We start from the raw sequence: 21,504 nt of genomic DNA, 5'->3' as shown, positions 1-21,504 counted from the left end.
TTCCTTCAACATGCTGCAACTTCTGAAACACTGACAGGAAATACTAAGGGCAGTCGCTGGGTTAGATGGTGTTTATGTAAATGGAACACTGACCACTGTTACTTGGTAAAAATTAAAGTGTGTCCAAAAAAAAATCTTCTGAGAATCTGGGTCTTTCTCTGTCTACTTTCACAGGTAATGTTCTATCAGCCATGTGTTGAGCGTGTTTTCCCATCAATATGAAGATCTGAGTATCCACTCTCATCCTTACTTCCTGTAATTGGAGGACAAAGGCATTTCCTTGGCACAGAACTTAGGACACTGTCAGAAGCTGGAAAACAAAGACAATGTTCCCATTACAACAGCTCCATTCCACTGTCAGATACTACAAATGTGGTGGCCGATAAAAGGGCAAAGGTTATCAACACCAGTGTGCAGACCCTGTAAAGGTCAGAGGGAAGGGAGACAAGGCAAGTGTAGTGGGCAGGATTCTAGAAGACCACCCCAGTGATCCTTATCATACAAATCCCCACGTTTCACAGGGTTCAGGGGGCTAATCATGAGTATCCTTTTAGCTCAGAAAATATTTAATTTTTGTCATATGTGTTTCAACACTTAATAAATTGAGAACAGTGGGTTTTTAATTTAATTTTTAGCATATTGCTTGTACTTTCCAAGCTGTTTGGTTTTTATAAAAGTTAAACTATAAGTATTAAGAAGTGAACATTAATTTGTGGACCACATTTTCTCAGTACAAAACTATTTAAAGTGACAAAAAGAAACATTTGGACTATGGCCAGTTAAATAACAACATTGCTTATATTTCCCAATTTTTATTATGCTTTCCCTGGCTGACAAAAACTATTTCATTAGTTCATTGTTACAGTGTGTCAATTAGCATTAGATGCAGTTTAGACCAGTGTCAGTTGATAACTATAAATACCATCATTAGCTATAGTCCTTTCCCGAATATGTCCATGACATTTTTTTAAATCCAAATTAGAGGAGTCATGGGAAGGGATTATACATTAGTCAATTCCATCAGCTATAAAAGACTTCAAGTTGCTGTGTAATTTGGGTTCATCTTCAAGAGCATGGGAAGAACGACATCTCTACCTTCATCAAGAAGTCCAAACTAAACTTCAGCTTCCTCCTTCCCAAGGGTTGGTACCTTCACTTTTCCATACAATATTCACTTCTGTGTAGGTGAAGTTTGAGATAGTCATTAATATATTTTATCTGATTATAATAGATGGCATAATACTTTCTAACCACGGAAGCAATCTTAAAAGGGAGGTTAAGAAATTAATTTACTCACTCTTTTCAGTCCATAGACATTTATAAGATTTCAGCCATGACATCTAATAAATCTCAAATGTTGCAAAGAGTTTACTGCTCAGCCACAGAAAGACAAGACTGCAATAAAGGTGTGTTGTAACTGTAATGAGAGCTACACACGTTGCTATGGTTACGGAGAAGGAAGGGCTTAATTACTGATGCCCAGCTTGCTCAGAGGACACCTAACACAGGAGGAAAAACAAGAGGAGAGTGGGACCAGTATTTGTAGCAAAGGGCATTTTCACCAGAAAAGAACATGATGTAGCAGTCTTGAAGGTGGCTCAATGAGACTTGAAACACTTTATGCTCCTGTTAACATTCCTCACCATGCGGTGTCTCCCCTTTTTGCATCTCCCTTCCTCTAGGCTTGAGTCTTTGAGTTCAAAGACTGTGTGATATCTTCTTTAGTGGCCTCTGCAGCAATCACAGTGCCTAGTCTACAGTTTGGGTCAATCCACACTTGAAATAAAATATAAAAAGGTAAGTAAATGAATGAGTCTATGGCTCTGAAATACTAAATGTTGATGTCATAACTCTGAATGATAGAGTCTATAATTTTCACAATTATATCTCTTAGTTTTCATAATGCCATTTAAAAAGAGAAGAACATATCGCATGCAATTAACTTTACTTCTATAAGTATTTGTGGAGCATAATTATTGCTCACTATCTACTTTTACCAGTATTATTTTCTCCTCAGATGCTTTCTACCCCAGCATGCCATTAAAGGTCACACAAGCCTACAGTTTTGTCACATAATGGACCTACTTCATTCCCTGTCATTTTGAAGCAGACAGTTTCTAGCTCTGCACACCCATGCTGGATTTTTTTTCTTCATTTTTTCTAATCATCATTTAGGTTTTCTTCATTTTGGAATGTCAACACATGTACACTCTACACAACAACCATACCCAACACACATACACACACACACACACACACACACACACACACACACACACACACACCACACCACACCATACCATACCTTTCTACTTTTACATCCAGCTAATTTTGCATCTCTTGCACCTCCCCTGTGCTGCCTGCCTATACACATGGTATAATGTTATTGCATCTAGAACTACACATCTGTGTTTCTCTGGCTGACTGCAAATAAAATTTTGCAGACAGAAGAAGCAGACATGTGTGCAATTTTTTTGTGTGTGTGTGCTATAGCTTCACTGCTAGTAAGACTAAGAAAAAGAATTTAGGACAGCAAACAATAGGTCTTTGTGACAAAGCAATCAAGTTTGAATGGATTGGATGGTAGTGAGAGTTCTTCATGTTTATCAACCAGTGGTAGCACTATGGCCAAGAAGCGGATAGCTGTGATTGGAGCTGGCATCAGTGGCCTAGGAGCCATCAAGTGCTGCTTGGATGAAGACCTGGAGCCCACCTGCTTTGAAAGAAGTGATGACATCGGAGGCCTGTGGAAATTTCAAGTATATTTGCATTTTATTTGATTTTGAGTACTCTTTTGTAAAGTAGCCGTAACAATTTACCCGGTTTCGATAAGGGAAACATGAAGCACAGCACACAGTCAGGGCCATTTAGTGACCCCGATCTTTGGTCTTAAGTCACTGAGTGAGGAAATCTGTGGATGCATGTCAACTTTGGTTGAGGAATGAAGCTTGGAAGAGTGTATTCAAGGCAGCAGAAAGCTCTTGTGACCATCACAAATATTAGTAAGTGCATGGTGGCTATGTTTTTATCTGTAAAAGATGTGCTGTTATTTCAAAGTTAGGGACACCATAGATTTTGGCTGTAGGATTGGATGGTGACCCATTGGTGACCCTCTACTATGTAATTTGATCTTCTGTCCTGAGGTAATATCTGCATGCTATTCTTTCTTAAATGTCCCAGGGCACAGTAGGGGTTTATAGATCTGTGTGTGCGTGCGTGCGTGCGTGTGTGTGTGTGTGTGTGTGTGTGTGTGTGTGTTTTACAGGCAATTGCTATTTTTTATTTCTAAGTAGCAAAAGATGTAGTGCCTTAAAGGATGGAAACATGGCATTAAACACTGAATAGGCTCAAGTTTCCAAATAGCCATCTTCTTTGCTGATTTTCTCATCAATTCCTAGACATACCCACAAAATCCAGGAGTCATGGTCAATACTTTCCAGTTCTGCTAATCCTACAGAATCATTCTGATCACTAATCAAGGGCAGTCTGTGACATTGTGGAGATCTTTATCAATGCATTAAGTTTCTTCTATTGGTATTGGATTTTAGCCCCATTCAAGATACATATCAACAGCTAAAATACGAGATCTCTTCATTCTTGTGGACAGCAGTTGTTCTGACAAAGTAATTGGCATAAATGTCTCACAGGGTTCTCCCCTTTGTGCCCCTGAAACAATAGAGTATCCAAGAAGGGTTCCTACTCACTCCCAAACACCTTCCCACAAAGTACCAACAGGATTCAAATACCTCTCTGCAAGCTGTGGGATTTCTCCAAGGACTGCCTTAACATTCCCATTTTAATTATCAATATCCATACTGTTTCTTGTTTAATTCAAGAGTTCATTTGGTCAATAAATCTTTTTGAATACTTACTTTGTACACAGGACCTTTATAGTTGATGAATATACTAATAAGTATGAATGCAAAATCTTTAGCGTTAGGGAGCTCCAACACTAATATGAGAGAAAGAAAATGAAATAAATAGTATCGTTAATATCAGTGAGCATATTGCAAAAAGGACAGCAGGAGCTGAGGGTTGAAAAGATAATTCAAGTAAAAGGTCACAGACAACTTCAACATAAAGTGATTTGGGTACAAAGATTTCAAAACTAAAAAGCCATCTTCAGAGATTACCTGGGAAAAGCTGTTTAGGAGAAATTTTGTGTACTTATCTATGAGGTGGGATCATGACTAGCATGGTAGGGAGACTCAGAAAGCTCCTGTGGCTGGCTTATAGTGACTAAGGAAAGAATGCTAGGATGTGCAGCTAAGGAATGTGGGAGGCTGTGTTTGGTCAGTGGGTCTAGACTGTAGTAAGGACTTGACAGATACTGAGATTGCAGAAAAGAGCAGCATTCTTAAGTTGCAGAAGGACCATGCTGCTATGTTGAGAATAGACCAGAAAGAAGGTTAAACAAGTGTGCCTAATTTCAAAGATTCTCAATAATAAGATAAATATGATACTATGTAAAACCGTATCAATATTCGTGAGAGTGTAGCAACTTGTCTCATTTAAAATACAATATAATTTATCATACATGTTGATATCTATTGCATTTCTCTTAGCAGTCTTACATATACACAAATGTTCGCTGACGTGATTATAAGGTTTTGGTTGCTACATATTTTAATTGGTAGTTACTTTCACTAATATATAAAAAAAAAATCTTGTTTCTTTAGAAAAAGAAAAATGTTTACCTTACATTATATAGTATTGGTATTACTATTATTATTAAATTGGCTATCTGTTAGAGCTGGTGCATAAAACTGCATGAGTCCCATCTAAACGTGGAGTGTGGTGACTGCAGGAATGGGTCGTGTCTGCGAATATGTCAGCCCTTCACACTTGGTGTGGCCTTTATGGCCAGTAGTTACTCAGCTGTTACTTATCTCAAACACTCTGCATGTGCAGTTTAAAGGGAATTCTTACTGGACTTCGAAGTGTAGGCAATCATTTTGAATCATTCTGTCATTTTAAAGACATTATTCTCATTTCTGACATCCATCTTTCTGATTGAGGAGTCGGGCACAAGATTTGTTGTTGATTAAATGTAATATGTAAGAGGTTTTTTGTTTGTTTGTTTTGCACTCTAGAAAATATGAGAACTGGGTTGGGGGTAAACATTAGTAGATGTTTGACAATCTATAAAAAGCAATGTCCTACTTTTTTAATACCTGAAGACACTTTAAAATATTTTATTACCTTGTAATTACAATGTTTGTTGGATTGAGGGATTTTTCTCTTGCAGAAGAATGTGTTAGAGAAAATGCCTAGCATCTACAGATCTGTGACCATCAACACTTCAAAGGAGATGATGTGCTTCAGTGATTTCCCTATCCCTGACCACTTCCCCAACTACATGCACAACAGCAAGCTCATGGACTACTTCAGGATGTACGCCAAGCGCTTCAGTCTTCTGGATTACATTCGATTTAAGGTGAAACTGTGTGTGTGTGTGTGTGTGTGTGTTTGCACACACATGCATGCGGACAAATATACTTACCTGTGGACATGCAAGAGTTAGATCCACCACCTTCTGATTTTCCCAGATAAAGAAGAGGTTATCAGGAAGCTTCCTACATCAGAAAATCATCACAGATTGAAATATTTTGACAGTTTCCCTTGAGGCTGGAAGACTTTGCTCATCAGAACCTATTCTGATAGTGCATTGCAGTGGCACAGTCCTCTTTGTAAGACATAAATCCAAATGTTTGTGAACTTAGAATAATAGCAATAGTGATTGAGCCAAATCAGGTTTCTTATAGAACAAAAAGAAGGTTCATATCATACAAAAAAAATTATTTGTTTATTCATTTCCTACCTTCTACCTATCTATGATCTGCACTATAACTCAAACATACTAACCCATTTTCATTCCATGATTCAGTTTTAATTTTTTAAAATTCAAAACACAGGGCTGAAGCAAGTGGACAAGGCTGTGCTGAAGAAGGAAAACATGAAGAATATTCTCTCCCGCATATGGTAGTCATCCTAGGAGGATGTTAATGCTGTGGATTCAGTCACCCCAATATTCCACAAAGTCTCAACTATTTCTGTTTAAATATCCCTAAATATTGAAAGTGTCCTCAATAGTGATCCTTCTGTGGGAGGACCAGGCACTGTACTGGTGTGAATGCCTTAGATAAGAGTCTGGTCAGGATCTGTGGGACCTGAAAAGGAGGACTCAGAAGGACCTGTGAAGTGAGTCACCTGTGTTTCCGCCCTTATTCTCAGACCACAGTGAGGAGCGTGAGAAAGCGTCCAGACTTCTGCGTCCATGGACAATGGGATGTTGTTGTGGAGGCAAACGGGAAACAGGAGAGCCTAGTCTTTGATGGGGTCCTGGTCTGCAGTGGCCATCACACAGACCCCCATCTGCCACTCAAGTCCTTTCCAGGTATGTCATGAAGATGAGGCATATTTTTCAAATGACTTACAGGCAAAAAAAGAGTGGGCATAAATGTTATGAAGTTCCATTACGCTTCAGTGAATTATCCCTGGTATCCCTCAGTAGCAAAGTGTTCATCCTCTGTTAACAGGAAAATATAAACCATTGACTACAAAAGCAGGCAAATACAATGACCCATACTTTTTTGCTTCTTGTCACTGCATACAGGTTTTTTAAAAATTGTTTATTAGATATTTTCTTTATTTACATTTCAAATGTTATCCCCTTTCCTCGTTTTCCCCTGTGAGCACTCCTGGGAGATCAGCTCTCTTCTGATGGGACCTGTGTACAGAGGGCTATGGAACAGCCTTAGCTCCTGGGTGCAGATAGCAAATGAAAGGATCCTATCCTGCATACAGCTTCTAATAATATTTATTAGTCTTTTATTAATAATTAAAGTCATCCCACATTCAAGTGGTTTGAGTTTTATCCATTTACTTGATCTCAGTCTATTGCAGAGAAAGTGAAATTAAAAATAATAATGAAGCACAAAGACAAATGACAAGCAAACAGCTGGCAAATCCATAAATTTAGAAATCTTAACATATGGGCAAGGAACTTCAGCATATTTATTTATCATGAGTTTATTTTTAATTTTTAAGTAAAATATAATTATTTTCCCTTTCATCACTCCAACTATTTCTATGCACCCTTCTTTGTTTCCTCTCAAAGTTATGGCCTTTTTCTTTAATTATTACTGATAAACATAAGACATAAGTCATTCATATCAATCACACATATATAATACATATAGTTTAAGGTCTGGCCACTTGGTATGGATAGCCAATTGAAGGAGCTTGTTTCTGGTACTGGATATTACTCACCTGAAGTCTGGGTGTAGTGACTATAGATTTCTCCCTTCTATATCTATGGTTTTCATTGGCTAATAAAACCAAATGAGCAGTTTATTGCTCCTTTGTAGTTCTGTGTGTTAAAATGGTACCCATCTCAAGGGGGATTGTCTTAGCTCCCGATCTTCCCTAACTAGCCCCCCTTCCCTTTACTCATGACCCACTTGCCCTCTATTTCCATCAGATTACCACCAGGAATCAATTAGAAAATATTGTTTATTTCAAGTTCTTTCTATGGTGTGAAAAATGGAGACAAAGTAAATATGATCACCTTAAATGGTTACTCAAAATTCTCAGTGAATTAGACAAATAAAAATAAATTTTTTTTGCACACCAACACAAATATCTGTAAAATGAAAGTACCTGGGTTTTTCTTTAATGTTATAATGCAATATATTTAGGAAAGTCATTTCTAAGTATGAAATTATCTAAAGATTACCCAGTGAGCTTTTGTATCAACTTCTGGTTGATGTTTCCTGGAAAAGAGGTACTCCCTATAGAGAAACATAAACAAGTTCACAGGGAGCAGCCTGGCAATTTCAGACAGATTGGGGTTTTATGACTCATGCAGCTAAGCCAAGTACAGCATCAGGTACTGGTACCAGATACATAAAGCTGAGAGGAAACCAATGAAGTGAAGATGCCTAAGTCCTAGAGAATCGTAAAACAGTGCAACACCCAGTGCCTTGCTTTGTGGTTTTTCTTAGAACTGTGAAAGTAATACAGTAGTGAAGAGCATCAGGTGTTGGGGCTCTTGTGATACCTTTCCTTTATGCACAGTCGAGACAGATAGCTCTCGTATTTCGTAAATACTTTATAAGACCACTAGTCTGTATTTGGAACCCATGGATTCTAATACTGAGCTTAGTCCTCTGTTCCCCGAGTTCTCTTAAAGGACATTTAAGAACGGTGTGATCTTCAGCTGACGCAGATTCCATTTCTTGATATTTCAGGTCATTCCGAACATAGCTTTCTTTCCTGTGTTGAGATGTGAGAGTTGTCCTCAGAATGACAAATTATTCTCTTCCACCACAGGCATTGAGAAGTTTGAAGGCTGTTATTTCCACAGCCGGGAATACAAAAGTCCTGAGGACTATGTGGGAAAGAGAATCATAGTGGTTGGCATTGGGAATTCCGGTGTGGATATTGCCGTGGAGCTTGGCCGTGTAGCAAAACAGGTTTGTTTGCGATCACTAATTTGACTCTACCAGTGAGGTCCTGTGCACTTATAGGTGTCACCATGAATGCACGTTGAGCCAGAAAAGAAATGTGGAGCAATCTGAGGGCCCTCAGGATGTTTAAATCCATTCTGAAAATGAATGTAAAATAACAATGGGAACAGGCATGTAAACAACTGAGCAAGGGACCTACATGTAGGTCGCTAGATAGGTAAAGCACAATTCTCCAAAACTAATTGCTCAAAACTAACTTTCTTGGTAGGATCTGCACATGAGGGAGAACACGTGGGATTTGTGTCTAGGTTACTTTCACCTAGTAAGACATTTTCCATGGGTTTATTTCAGAGAAAACAATATAGATTTTTTTCAAGCAATTAATATGGCATTTAACGAATGAATTCAAATCCTTATTTACATACGAAGTACAGCTATGCCAATGTCCAGGAGTATTTTTAGTATGATACTTCAGTCACAGGTGGGTAAGTGAAATACATTTCAGTTTTCATTAATAAATTTGGTCCCATATAAGCAGTTATCCCCCCACCCCGGGCTCAGTAAAAATTCCGACTAAGCACAGTATGGTGGTCACTGTCCAACACTTTGTCTTTTATTCTTCAGTGACAGTGGCTAGCACTTTAACAGTACAATGGGTAAGCATTTCTCTGTCTTCTGTGTAATTCTGCCTCATAGGTATTCCTCAGCACCAGAAGAGGATCGTGGATTTTACACCGTGTTTGGAATAACGGCTATCCCATGGATAGTTCATTTTTCACTCGGTTCCATAGCTTTCTCCAGAAGATATTAACCACAGGAGCAGTAAATAAGTACCTGGAGAAGACTCTGAACTCAAGATTCAACCATGCACATTATGGTCTGCAGCCACAGCACAGGTGACAGAGGGCTTGGTGTGGGTAATCATGTATGTGGGATAAGTAAGCATTTTGCTTTGAAGACAAGTCAACTTTTGGTTCCTGGTTGATCTCATGCCCTTAAAAAGCACTCAAAATTGTATGCTATGCATTACAGCATGCAAATGTGCATGTGCTTCTTGGCACAACTTGAATATTCTCATCCAGTCATCAATCAGTTCAGACTTGATTGCTGTACACTGAAAATTCAGACAAAAGGCAATAGAATACTCCTCCCTTCAATAGATGTTAACTGTATAGGTTAGAGAGAAGACACAGACATAAGTTTATGCGAGAGCAATGTGAGATGCCATGGTGGATATTAGAGCAGGGTGAATCTAGGTCCAAATTCGAAATAGTCAGGTTGGGGTAGAATGAATTTCATTCATTGATGATGGGGTAGACGTATCAGTGAAGTTCTCATGGAAGGGGGGCTACCTAGGAATCCTCCCACTTTAAGAGTACCCCTACAACTCTAAATCTTAACCCATGAAACTTTCTTGATTCAAAAATTGTTGGTAGCTTCTAGTTAACAAGCAAAGGATAGATTAGGATCAGGGCTAAGCTGAGATAAGAAAAAAATAAATACATATAATGAAGAAATATTCAAAAACGTTAGGTGCTCCAGAATTACAGTACACTTATCCTCAAATTCATATTTCAAAGTTATGTTGAGGTGGTGCCATCGATGGTAACTGAGATTAGATGACATCATGAGGATGAGGCCCATATGAGAGCTCAGGGTTTTTATAAGAAGAGGAAGAGATTAACTGAGTTAGAGGTTTTGCTCTGTCTTCCCATGTGGTTTCTCATACCACTTCAGATTATGCAGCGTCCCCAGCAGCAAGAAGGTACTGAATAGATGTGACTCTTTGACACCGACTCTCTGTAGATCATCTAAATCAATAAGTGTATATATATTTTTATAAATTACCCAGGCTTATATATTGTTTTAGCAAAGGTAAACAGATAAGACAACAAATATTATTATTCTTATATGAATACTTATTGTCTCCAAGTATGTGCCTGTGTGTACACATGTATGTTTGTGTGTAAGTGCATGTGGAGGCCAGAACTTGATGTCAGACATCCTATGAAATTGCTCTCCACCTAATTACTGGAGACAAGATCTGTCATTGAATATGGTGTACACCGATTCAGTTGGACTAGCCAGGCAGCGTCTCCCAGGACTCTCTTGTCTTCTCCTTTTCATAGCTGGGATGGCAGGTACTCACTGAAGTGCTCAGGTTGATGGAGGTGCTGGAGATGGAACTCAGGTCTTCATCCCTATACTGCTAGCACTTATGGACTACCTCATCCCCTCATATGTTTCATCAGAAGGGAGAAGAGAATATGATATTTATTGATTTGTTCACTAAAACATATTTAGTGACCCTTTCTTATGCTGTGGATGAAAATGTTACAGTCTATGATAAATGCATTTTAAATCTATAGAATGTCATTAGAATAATAGAGAAAGTGGATTAGGATGTGATATAGACTGTCTAGGGGGTAGATCTACTAGTAGGATGGTGGAGGAAGCAATTCTAAGGAGGGATGTTTAAGTTAAGACTTAAAGGGTGAGGAGGAGCCACCATGAAAAGTCATCCAAGCAAAAAGGCTATAGGAGGATTCTCAGGCAAATTTCTCTTGAGCTAGGAAGGGGCTGGTTACAAAGAGAGGAACAAAAGTAAACCAGGCACCATGACAGAATCAGCAAGAGGATCACAACAAGGCAGAAGCCAGGCCACATATGGATGGAACGTGAGTCAAATTTTGGATTCTGTCCATTTTTGAGCCGATTGCATAATTTTAAGGAGTTGAGTATGCTCTGTTATGCACACACAGTAAAGTTGTTACCATGGTAAGGCAAATCAAAACATTCATGATCTCACCTAGACCTTTTGGCAAAAGCATGTAAATTTTTGATGCGATAGTGTTGTTGGTTATAGTCCCTGTGCTGTGAACTGGAACCGTAACTTGTTCATTCTGCACACTTGCAACTTTGAATCCTTTGAACTACATCTCTTCATGTTTTCATCCACAGCTAACACCTGCTAACAGTCATTGTAATTGCTGCTCTTCTAACTTTTTCACACCGCGTATAAGTAATATAATATTCCTATTCGGTATCTGGCATATTTTACATAGCATACTATTTTTTAGGCTTATTACACCCTGACAACTGGCAGTATTTCTTTTTTATTAATTTTTATTAGTTTTTAAAAGAATTCTCTACAATATATTTTGATGATATCTACCCATCCCCAAATTTTTGCCAGATCCACATACCCCAAATACACCCAATGTTGTGATGTTTTAAAAACCATCAACTCCACTTTGTGCTGACCATGTACTGCTTGACATTGGCCCCTTGAACTTAGGCTCTTACACCTACAGTTCACAGCACAGGGACTATAACCAACAACACTATCGCATTCTATCACCCAATTCTAAGGCTGGATAACGTCTTGCTGTATGTATGCATCCTAGTCATAGATTAGACAGAAAGACAGACAGACAGACAGACATTGGTCTGTGCATCAACACTTAGATTCTTTATTTATTTTTTAGTTACCATGAGTGAGACAATGAACAAGGAGGAAAGATATGTCTTGATGGCAGTGAGTTTATTCCTTTCAAGTATATACTAAGAATAAGGGTTTAGGACTTATATAATAAGACAACATTTTTAAATGTGTAGGACTGAGAGGCAAAAGGATCCACTAAGGCTCCGAACAGTATATGAGTCTTTCTTCTCCATCAGTCAGATAAAGATCAATTTTAAGGATCCCAAAGGTAAAACACTGGTGCATCCTGGGAAGATCTTGGTGTTTGATTCTGCTAAAAGGCAACATCAGCTCTCCCTGAAGCAGTGCCCTAGCTAGCACTGAGGAAGTGGAGATGGTGAAGAAGAAACTGAATCCTGGCTGAGGCCATTGTGCCCAAGAAGGAGACAAAGGCTTTCTCTAGATAGCTCAGCCATGAACAGAGGTATTTGCTAGGATTTTAGTCCACAGAGTTGGCCCATTTACCTGTGCCTCGTGCAGAACAGCCACGCAAGGTGCCTGCAGTCACCAAAGGCGGCCTGTAAAACGTGTCAAAAGAAAACTTCTTGGAAGCAAGCCAGTAAGGAACATCCCTCCATGGCCTGTGCATCAGCTCCTGCACCCTGCCCTGCTTGAGTTCCAGTCCTGACTTCCTTTGGTGATGAACAGCAATATGGAAGTGTAAACCGAATAAACCCTTTCCTTCCCAAAAAAAAAAAAAAAACTTCTTCATGTCAACAGCCAGAATCCAGACATAATGTATTGGAAATTCAGGGCAGGTGTTAGGAAGGCTGAGTGGAGAAGAGCAGTCATCTTGCATGAAAACGCAAAGCAATCTTAAAGAGACACAAAGCTACAAAGAATTATTCTTTGGTGATTAAAAATATCACTTCCCAATTAACAGCCAAAGCAGATAGCAGGAAAATGCTTGCTAGAAAGATGAAAAACTAGAATATAGAAGACACTCAATACTTAAATAAGGACCAGAATAAAAGGTTTTCCAGATTGAAAGGGGGGTGCTGACTCCAGGGTGCGGTAATGACAGCACAAATGTACCCAGACACTCTACATGTAAGGCTTTCGGTTCCATGGTTTTCTTTGCCTGAAGGAACTATATATGACCAGCCATATGTCTTCACTCCTGTGGGTTAGCCTGAGATTGAATCTTGAATTTATAAAGGCCTTTAGGTCTTTACCCAGAACACTAAAACCCCATCCTTAAGTTAATTTCTTTAACTCATCTACAATCTTCACAGCCCAGCCTGCTAACTGGGTCATCCCTTATCTTGTTCCACCAGGACACAGTGCAGCCTCCAGTGATCTCCTCTAGTATATTCTTTGACCATGTGAGCCTGCTTTATATATGTCTTACTTCAGAATTCTACCCAATTACTCTTGGGGTTGTTTTGAGTATCTCCAGTTCAACCCTTAGACTGACAAAACCCTTAGGTAAATTGTACCAATATGACTCCACTTACAAAGAATAAGTAGCACAAAGGAAACAAACGCTGGCTTTTGTTGATTGACACACGTACAGCATTGGAGACTACACTGCTAGAAAATGTATCAACCTCAGTCTCCTAACTCCATAAGAAGAAAAGAAAGTCATGTGAGTTTGCATCCACAATAGAGAAGAATCAGAGCTAGTAACTCAGTAGTATAGAGGAAGAAAAAGGAGAAAGCTGGTGAGAGACATATAAATATCTATGTATGATTAAATGTTTATAGAAGTGGATAAAAAAGAAGTAAAGATACAAAAAGAAATACGAAAGGATGAAGGAAAGAAGGAAGAAATGGTGAGTGGATAGATGGATTAATGGATGATGACTGGCTGGCTGGGTGGGTGGATGGTGGATGGATGGGGTAGGTTGGTGGGTGGATGAACAGACAGACAAATAGATAGAAGAAGGGAAGGAAGGAAGAAAAGAAGGAAGGAAAAAGAAAGGAATGGATGAATGGATGGGTATGGAGGTAGGTAGGTGAGTCGGTAAGTGGATGGCAGACAGGCAGACAAATGGATGGAAGGAAGGATGGGTGGACAGATGGATGGATGAACAGGTGGGTGGGAGGTATGTGGGTGGATGGATGGATAGGTATGGGTGTAGGTACATGAGTGGGTAGGTGGGTGTACAGACAGATAAATGGACAGAAGGAAGGATGGGTGGACAGATGGATGGATGAACGGGAGGGTGATGGGTAGGTGGATGCGTGGGTGAGTGGATGGACAGACAAATGGATGGAAAGAAGGAAGGATAAATACATGTAAGGATGGATTAAAGCAAGCAAGTTACAGCTCATTCCCTCTGGTGCTGTGTGGTCTAAGTGCTAGCGAATAGAAACATCCCTGAATGAAGTTCACCTTCATCCACTCTGGGAGTGATGAGAGAATTTATATGAGCTAAATAGTGGCTAGAGTGTCACTTCAGAAAATACATAAAATTGTTGGAATTAAACACTGAATGATCAAGATCCTTCTTAATTAAAACACATGTACTTTTTTCATGGTACTCTTGAAATACTACAGAAGCCAATCTGCTTTTAAATAATGCATATCACATTTCTTCTAATCGTATTTTCCCATTGATTTAGCTTGAGACACTGCTTTACTATACAAAGATTTAAATTTAAAAATAATTCATACTTGTCCATGCTTCCTCTTATAATTTATTTTTAAAAGCTAGATGAAGATAGGCTCACCTGTCTCGAGAATGAAAAATGAGTATTTAATCACTTAGGAGTTTCTTTGCCCATGATTGTAAGGGGGAGATCTAGCAACACATACTAATCAGAAGCCCTAAGCCCTCAGGCTGAGTGAAAACCAGGTAAGCCCTACACTCTCGTCCATCACTCTATCCTGTAGATGTCCTCACACCAAACATAAGACATACTCTCGTACACAGGCTGCTGGTGTAATGCAGCATACTGATGACAGTTGTGTTTTTATTCATAAGCAGGAATAACACTAGGTGTTTATATAGTAAAGGAAATACATGGAAGCTAGTTACCACCATTTCTGGCTGTTGCATACTGTGCATAATTGTGCTAATCGGCTTTCACTTGCCAGGCAGACACATTAGCCTGCTTTTACACCAGCATCACCACACGCATACGCAGCAGGCTACATTATAATGGCTATAAGGTCACTAAATGACAATCTTATGGTTCCAATGTGATTTTAAAACACCACTCTCACCGGGCGTGGTGGCACACACCTTTAATCCCAGCACTTGGGAAGCAGAGGCAGAGGCAGAGGCAGAGGCAGAGGCAGAGGCAGAGGCAGAGGCAGAGGCAGAGGCAGAGGCAGAGGCAGAGGCAGAGGCAGAGGCAGAGGCAGAGGCAGAGGCAGAGGCAGAGGCAGAGGCAGAGGCAGAGGCAGAGGCAGAGGCAGAGGCAGAGGCAGAGGCAGAGGCAGAGGCAGAGGCAGAGGCAGAGGCAGAGGCAGAGGCAGAGGCAGAGGCAGAGGCAGAGGCAGAGGCAGAGGAATTTCTGAGTTTGAGGCCAGCCTGGTCTACAAAGTGAGCTCCAGGACAGCCAGGGCTATACAGAGAAACCCTGTCTCGAAAAACCAAAATGAAAAAGAAATATAAAACAAAATAAAACAAAAACAAATAAATAAACAAAAACCCACCAGTCTCATATATTTGATGGGTTAGTTTTTACTAAAACCTTGAATGTAGCACCTAACTATTACTCTTCCTTTTACTGATCGGACTATATATTTTATTTGTAATCACAGTAAATCACTTCTCTACTTTATTTTCAGTTGAATTCTTACCTCTCTAGAAGAGCTTTTCTCAGTTGTTTACTAGATACCTCTTCTGTCCTGGAGCAGAAGATTGGCTGGACAGTGTGGTCAGGTGACATGGCTTCTCCAATGGGACTTCCTTGAATATAATTCTGAGGAAACTAGTATGTACCCAGAAGAGGGCCACTGTCAGCGTGTGTAGTCTCTGCTCTCTCCCTGTCACAATTCCTCTCTGGGGAATGGGTTCAGTGCCTGGGCTCAGTTACTCAAGGCAACACTTGATCTATTTTACCACTACCTGAGCAGGTGCTGGGATGTCAAGCAGCCCTGTGGCTACCCATGCTGCGGATGCTTCCTGCATCTATTTTAGACTTTAATCTCCCTGCAAGCAACAATTACCTGGTCCAAAGACAGAAAGGAGGAAAACTAAAAATAGCCTATGACTTGTTTTCAAAAGTCCAACATAATTTTTCCTAATATCTAAAAGGTGCAAATAGTTTATAACAAAACAAATGAGGAATATCTGAATGAATGAAATGATACATGCATATTTTTCAAGATAAAATATGACACAAAATGCTTAAAGAAAAGTAGAACGGCCATTAGAATTAGAGTGCAGGAGGAAGGGGATGGCTCAGTAGATAAGAGCGCTTGATATGCAAGCATGAAGACCTAAGTTTGAATGTTCAAAATTCATATTAAAAAAATTAAAGTTTAGGGGGCTGGTGAGATGGCTCAGTGGGTAAGAACACAGACTGCTCTTCTGAAGGCCCTGAGTTCAAATCCCAGCAACCACATGGTGGCTCACAACCATCTATAATGTGATCTGATGCCCTTTTCTGGTGTGTCTAAAGACAGCTACAGTGTGTTTACATATAATAATAATAATAATAATAATAATAATAATAAATATTTTTAAAAATAGTTTAAAGCCAAGTATGGTCACATCCTGAACCCCACATTTGGGAGGCAGAGGCAGGTAGTTCCAGGAGCTCAATGGCCAGGCACCCTAGCCAAAACTTTAAACTTTAGGTTCAGTTAAAGACCTTATTCAAGGGAATAAGAGCTCATGATAAAGTGAGATGCCTTACATTCTTCTCTGACCTCTCCCTGCTTTTATATGCATGCACACCTGTGCATATATGTGCACACACACACAGACACACACACACAGACATAGACACACAGACACAGACACACACAGACACACAGACACAGACACACGCACTGTGTTTGCAGACATAACTGACAAGGAGAGTTGCTAGCTTCAACCCCTTCTCCCACACCTTGTTTCTCTTTCTTAGACTTGCTTAGACTTTTATTTTCATACACAGACCACTGAGCCAGCACCCCACCATCAGTGATGACCTTCCAAACCACATCATCTCCGGAAAAGTCCAGGTGAAGCCTAACGTGAAGGAGTTCACAGGAACAGATGTTCATTTTGATGATGGCACCGTGGAGGAGAATATTGACGTTGTCATCTTTGCTACAGGATACAGCATTTCTTTTCCATTCCTTGGGGATCTGATTGCAGTTACTGACAATGAAGTGTCCCTGTATAAGCTGATGTTCCCTCCAGACCTGGAGAAGCCAACATTGGCTGTCATCGGGCTCATCCAGCCCTTGGGCATCATCCTGCCTATTGCAGAACTTCAGTCTCGCTGGGCTGTGCAGGTGTTCAAAGGTCTGTACGCAAAGGCTGGGAGTGGGCTGGCAGTTCACCTAAAGTGAACACTCATTTCTCTTCACCCTCCAATCCAGATCCACCTTCTTCTTCATGTCTCTTATTAGAAAAACAAACAGGTTTTTAAAGGAATATAATATAATAGATTAACATAATGATAAAACAGAAACTAACATATCAGAAATGGACAAAACAAACAATTAAAAGGAAAAGAGCCCAAAAGAACATACAAGAAACAGAAACCCATTAGTTCACATACTAAGGAATTCCATTAAAAAAAAACCAAAACACTAAACTGGAACCTATAGTATATATGCAAAGGACATATAGGGCAAAAAGAGAGAAGAAAAAGGTTTTTATAAATAAAATTAAAAATAAAAAATAAAAGCCAGGCATGGTGGTGCATGCCTTTAATTTCAATGCTTGGGAGGCAGACACAGGTGGATCTCTGTGAGTTCAAGGCCAGTCTGGTCTACAAAGCGAGTTCCAGGACAGCCAGGGCTGTTACTCAAAGAAACACTGTCTTGGAAAACCAAATAATAATAATAATAATAATAATAATAATAATTTTAACATTAGAAAAGTGCTGTCATGACATTTAGAGACAAGGAATCTGCAAAGAGGCTGTCAGGTTAGTTTTCTGTTAGCAGTAGTCTACTGCTGAGCAGGCAGCCTACTCTTAAGAGTAGTTTGTTTGCACAGTGAGACTCTCTTGGAGCCAAATAAATTTTCATTTTCAAGTGCTTATTAATTGAAAATTGCTTCTGAGTTAGGGATGGAGTATTTGCCCACTTCTCCTTTCGGCTCCAGGACCCCATCTAGTGCAGACCTGTGCAAGCCCTGTGCATGCTACCTCAGTCTCTGTGAGTTTATTGTGTGTCAATCTTCTTGATTTAGAGGGCCTGTTTGCTTGGTGCCTTGTCCCCTGAGGCTATTACACTCTTTCTGTCTCCTCTACAACAGGGTTCTGAGACTTGAGGGATGGAGGGGGCTGTACTTGATGGCAACATCCCTTTGGGGGTTGGTGGTCCAAGGCCTCGCACTCTCTGCACACTGTCTGGCTGTGGACTGCTGTATTTCCTTCCAACTGTTGCAGAAGGAAGTTTCTATTGAGGAGGGCTGACCATGGTCCTATCTATGATAATAGCAAGATGTCATTAAGAGTCATTTTTATTGCTATATTTTTGTTTATTTGATTTTTAGAACAGTAGCATTTTGTTTTAACCTAGGTGTCCAAGCTATCTAGTCTCAGATTCTTGATCACCCAAGCAGTGTTGAGTATGGGTTCCCTTTCATGGTGTGGGCCTTAAATCAAATCAGATATTGGTTGGTTACTCTCACAAGCTTTGTGCTACCATTGCCATAGCACATCATGGAGGCAGGACACCATTGTTGGTCACACAGTTGTAGCTGGACTGGTGTTTATGTTTCACTTTGGGTGTATGCAGAATACCTTTCTGTATGAATGCTAGCACATGGAAGTGATGGCTCTATGTAGGCACCAGTTCAACGACTCCATGATTTATATAGAGTTGTCCTCAGCAATGAAGGTTTGCCATCAATGCGTGGAGAACACTAATAGTCTTGGCAAGACCCTGGGCTATTTAAGGATTGCCATGGATCCCCTTTGGCCAACAACTCAATTAGATACAACCCAATGCCATTACTAGAAACTTCTCATGGTGACAAGAGATAACCAGTTTGGAGATCTGTCTTCTGCATTACTTGGAAGCAATTTCATTTAGATTTCCTTCATATGTGTATATATTTTGGGAAGATTCTACTGTACTAGGCTTCCATAAGACCCCTCCAATTACACTTACTTTTAGTTATCTCTTCCAAATCCTCTCACTTGTCTCCTGCTCCCCTCTCCCTCTCCACTTGATCCTCCCATTATAGCCATGCCTTCTATCCAGAGCTATTTTATTTCTCTTTCCTAGTAAGGCATATCTGTCCCTCTAGTTCCTTTCTCTATACTTAACCCCTGTGGTTCTATGGATTATCATTATGTTAACAGCTAATATTCACACATAAGTGAATATATAACGTATTTGTCTTTCTGGGTCTGAGTTACCTCACTCGGGATAAATTTTGTTCTTAGTTTTGTCCATTTACCTGCAAAATCCATGATTTCAACTTTTAATGGCTGAGTAATACTTCATTGGGAAAATGTACTCTATTTTCTTTATTCATTATTCTTTTGAGGAAAATATAGGTTGTTTCCAGCTTCTGACTGGTATAAATAGGCTGCAGTGAACATGGCTGAGCAAGTGTCTGTGGTAAGATAAAACCTCCTTTGGAGATATACCAAGAGTGCTATAGCTTGGAGCCTGAGGTAGATTGGTTCCCATTTTTCTGAGGAACCACCACACTGATTTCCATACTGGCTCTACAAGTATGTATTCCCATCAGCAATGGATGGATGTTCTCCTGAACTATAGCATGTTGCATTTCTCCGGTGCCTAAGGATGTTGAACATGTCTTTGAGTTACACATGCCCTTCTTATTCTTTCAAATCCCAATGCATTTTTCTCTTCCAGGGCTGAGCAAATTACCCTCAGTGAAGGCCATGAAGGCAGACATGGACCAAAGGAAAAAGGCTATAGAGAAACGGTAAATAAAATAGAGTGGCAAGATTCTTAGTGTGGAATTCTAACTGTTCCTCCTGTCCGTCTCTCCCTTCTCCATTCCCCACACCAAGTACACCCCTTAGGTCTCTGGACCAGTCCAGTGGTGATTGAGTGTGAATTTATCCTCTCCAACTCTTACTAAATCTGCAACTGCACCCAGCACTTCAGAATCCATCTTTAGTAGTGTTTCTTCCAGGGTCTCACCATGGAAGCTTAACCAACTCCCCCAAAGTGACAATAGTCTCTGAGTTTCACCACAACCACATTTCTTACGGACCAGCTAGTGGCCTAGAGCCATAGCACTAGTGGCTCTGATTACTCATCTCTAGCTGACAATAAATACAGAGGTGATTAGAAGCTAAGTTCTCCATCCCACCTACATACACATCACGCAGCTATGTGTTTTGTTACATCAAAATCTCTCATTTAAAAAAAATCTCTCTTTTCATTATATGTGTCCTGGGAATCAAACTCACATCATCAGGCTTGACAGAAAGTTCCAATTCCTACAAGGTTCTCTCTGGCTTCCACACATGTGCACTGCAGCACTTATGCAAGCATGCAGGCACGCACATGCCTGTGCATGTATGCACACGTGTGCGCACACACAGAGAATAAATTAAACAAACAAATATATATAAAACAGAAGAGTCACTTCTAAGAAAGGTATCTTAAGATAGCGGTCACCGTGAATGTAGTTTGCAGTTGAACGTCCTAGTGCCAAAAACCAATGAGGGTACACGGGGGTGAAACCATGGATTGATTCTGTGTCCTCAGTTCCACTCAGCATCTGGGTGGTGCTGGGTTTCTCAGGGAAGTTTGCTTACTTTCATTTCCTTTACCTCTAAGTTAGACAAAGTTAAAGCTCCTGGCCAGTACTGGAGGCTGAATCTTGCATATTCTGTCTCTGCATTAAGGTATGTGAAGACAGCCAGGCACACAATCCAAGTGGACCATATTGAGTACATGGATGAGATTGCCTCTCTGGCTGGGGTGAAGCCCAACCTCCTGCTCCTGTTTCTCTCGGATCCAACACTAGCCATGGAAGTCTTCTTTGGGCCCTGTACCCCATACCAATACCGTTTGCAAGGTCCAGGGAAATGGGATGGGGCCCGGAGAGCCATCCTGACTCAGAGAGAACGGATCCTCAAGCCCTTGAAGACCCGAATTACTAGTGAGAAGAGTCGCTCTGCCCCAGGTCTCTCTTGGATAAAGATGGCACTATTTGGCCTGGCATTTCTGGTTCCGAGTTTAACATACTTTAGTTATATTTGTCAATGATAAACATGAATGAATGAATGAATGAATGAACTGCTTAGTAGGGAAAACATGCACTTCTACTCATCGTAGATTGTTGCAAAGCCTTTAGTCAGTAGCATACAATAATCTCATTTAACACTGCTAGAGCTACAGAAATGTTTAGATAGTCTTTACAAGTATTAGAGTCCTTTGAGATGGGTGTGCATCAACATTTATAAGGCTTTTTTGAATGCACAAAAGAGCTTATG

General features: G+C 40.1%; 1 protein-coding gene across 2 annotated transcripts; it reads left to right on the top strand.

Annotated features, from left to right (window-relative positions):
- Window positions 1–2,624: 2,624 nt before the first annotated feature.
- LOC110298137 (flavin-containing monooxygenase 5-like) lies at window positions 2,625–21,277 on the top strand. 2 transcript variants are annotated; one of them, XM_085835086.1, is made up of 8 exons: window positions 2,625–2,759; window positions 5,252–5,437; window positions 6,235–6,397; window positions 8,335–8,477; window positions 9,168–9,367; window positions 17,014–17,366; window positions 19,907–19,979; window positions 20,914–21,277. In XM_085835086.1, exons 1-8 carry the CDS (start codon window positions 2,625–2,627, stop codon window positions 21,275–21,277), a joined length of 1,617 nt encoding a protein of 538 aa, XP_085691212.1. The 2 variants fall into 2 exon arrangements, with proteins under 2 accessions (XP_085691212.1, XP_021022833.1); XM_021167174.1 differs by having other exon boundaries at window positions 5,249–5,437.
- Window positions 21,278–21,504: the final 227 nt, after the last annotated feature.

This window comes from Mus caroli, unplaced genomic scaffold (assembly GCF_978045245.1).
Source record: "Mus caroli unplaced genomic scaffold, Mus_caroli_1 scaffold_1, whole genome shotgun sequence".
Classification (NCBI taxonomy): domain Eukaryota; kingdom Metazoa; phylum Chordata; class Mammalia; order Rodentia; family Muridae; genus Mus; species Mus caroli.
This window is presented reverse-complemented; position numbering and strand designations above follow the sequence as displayed.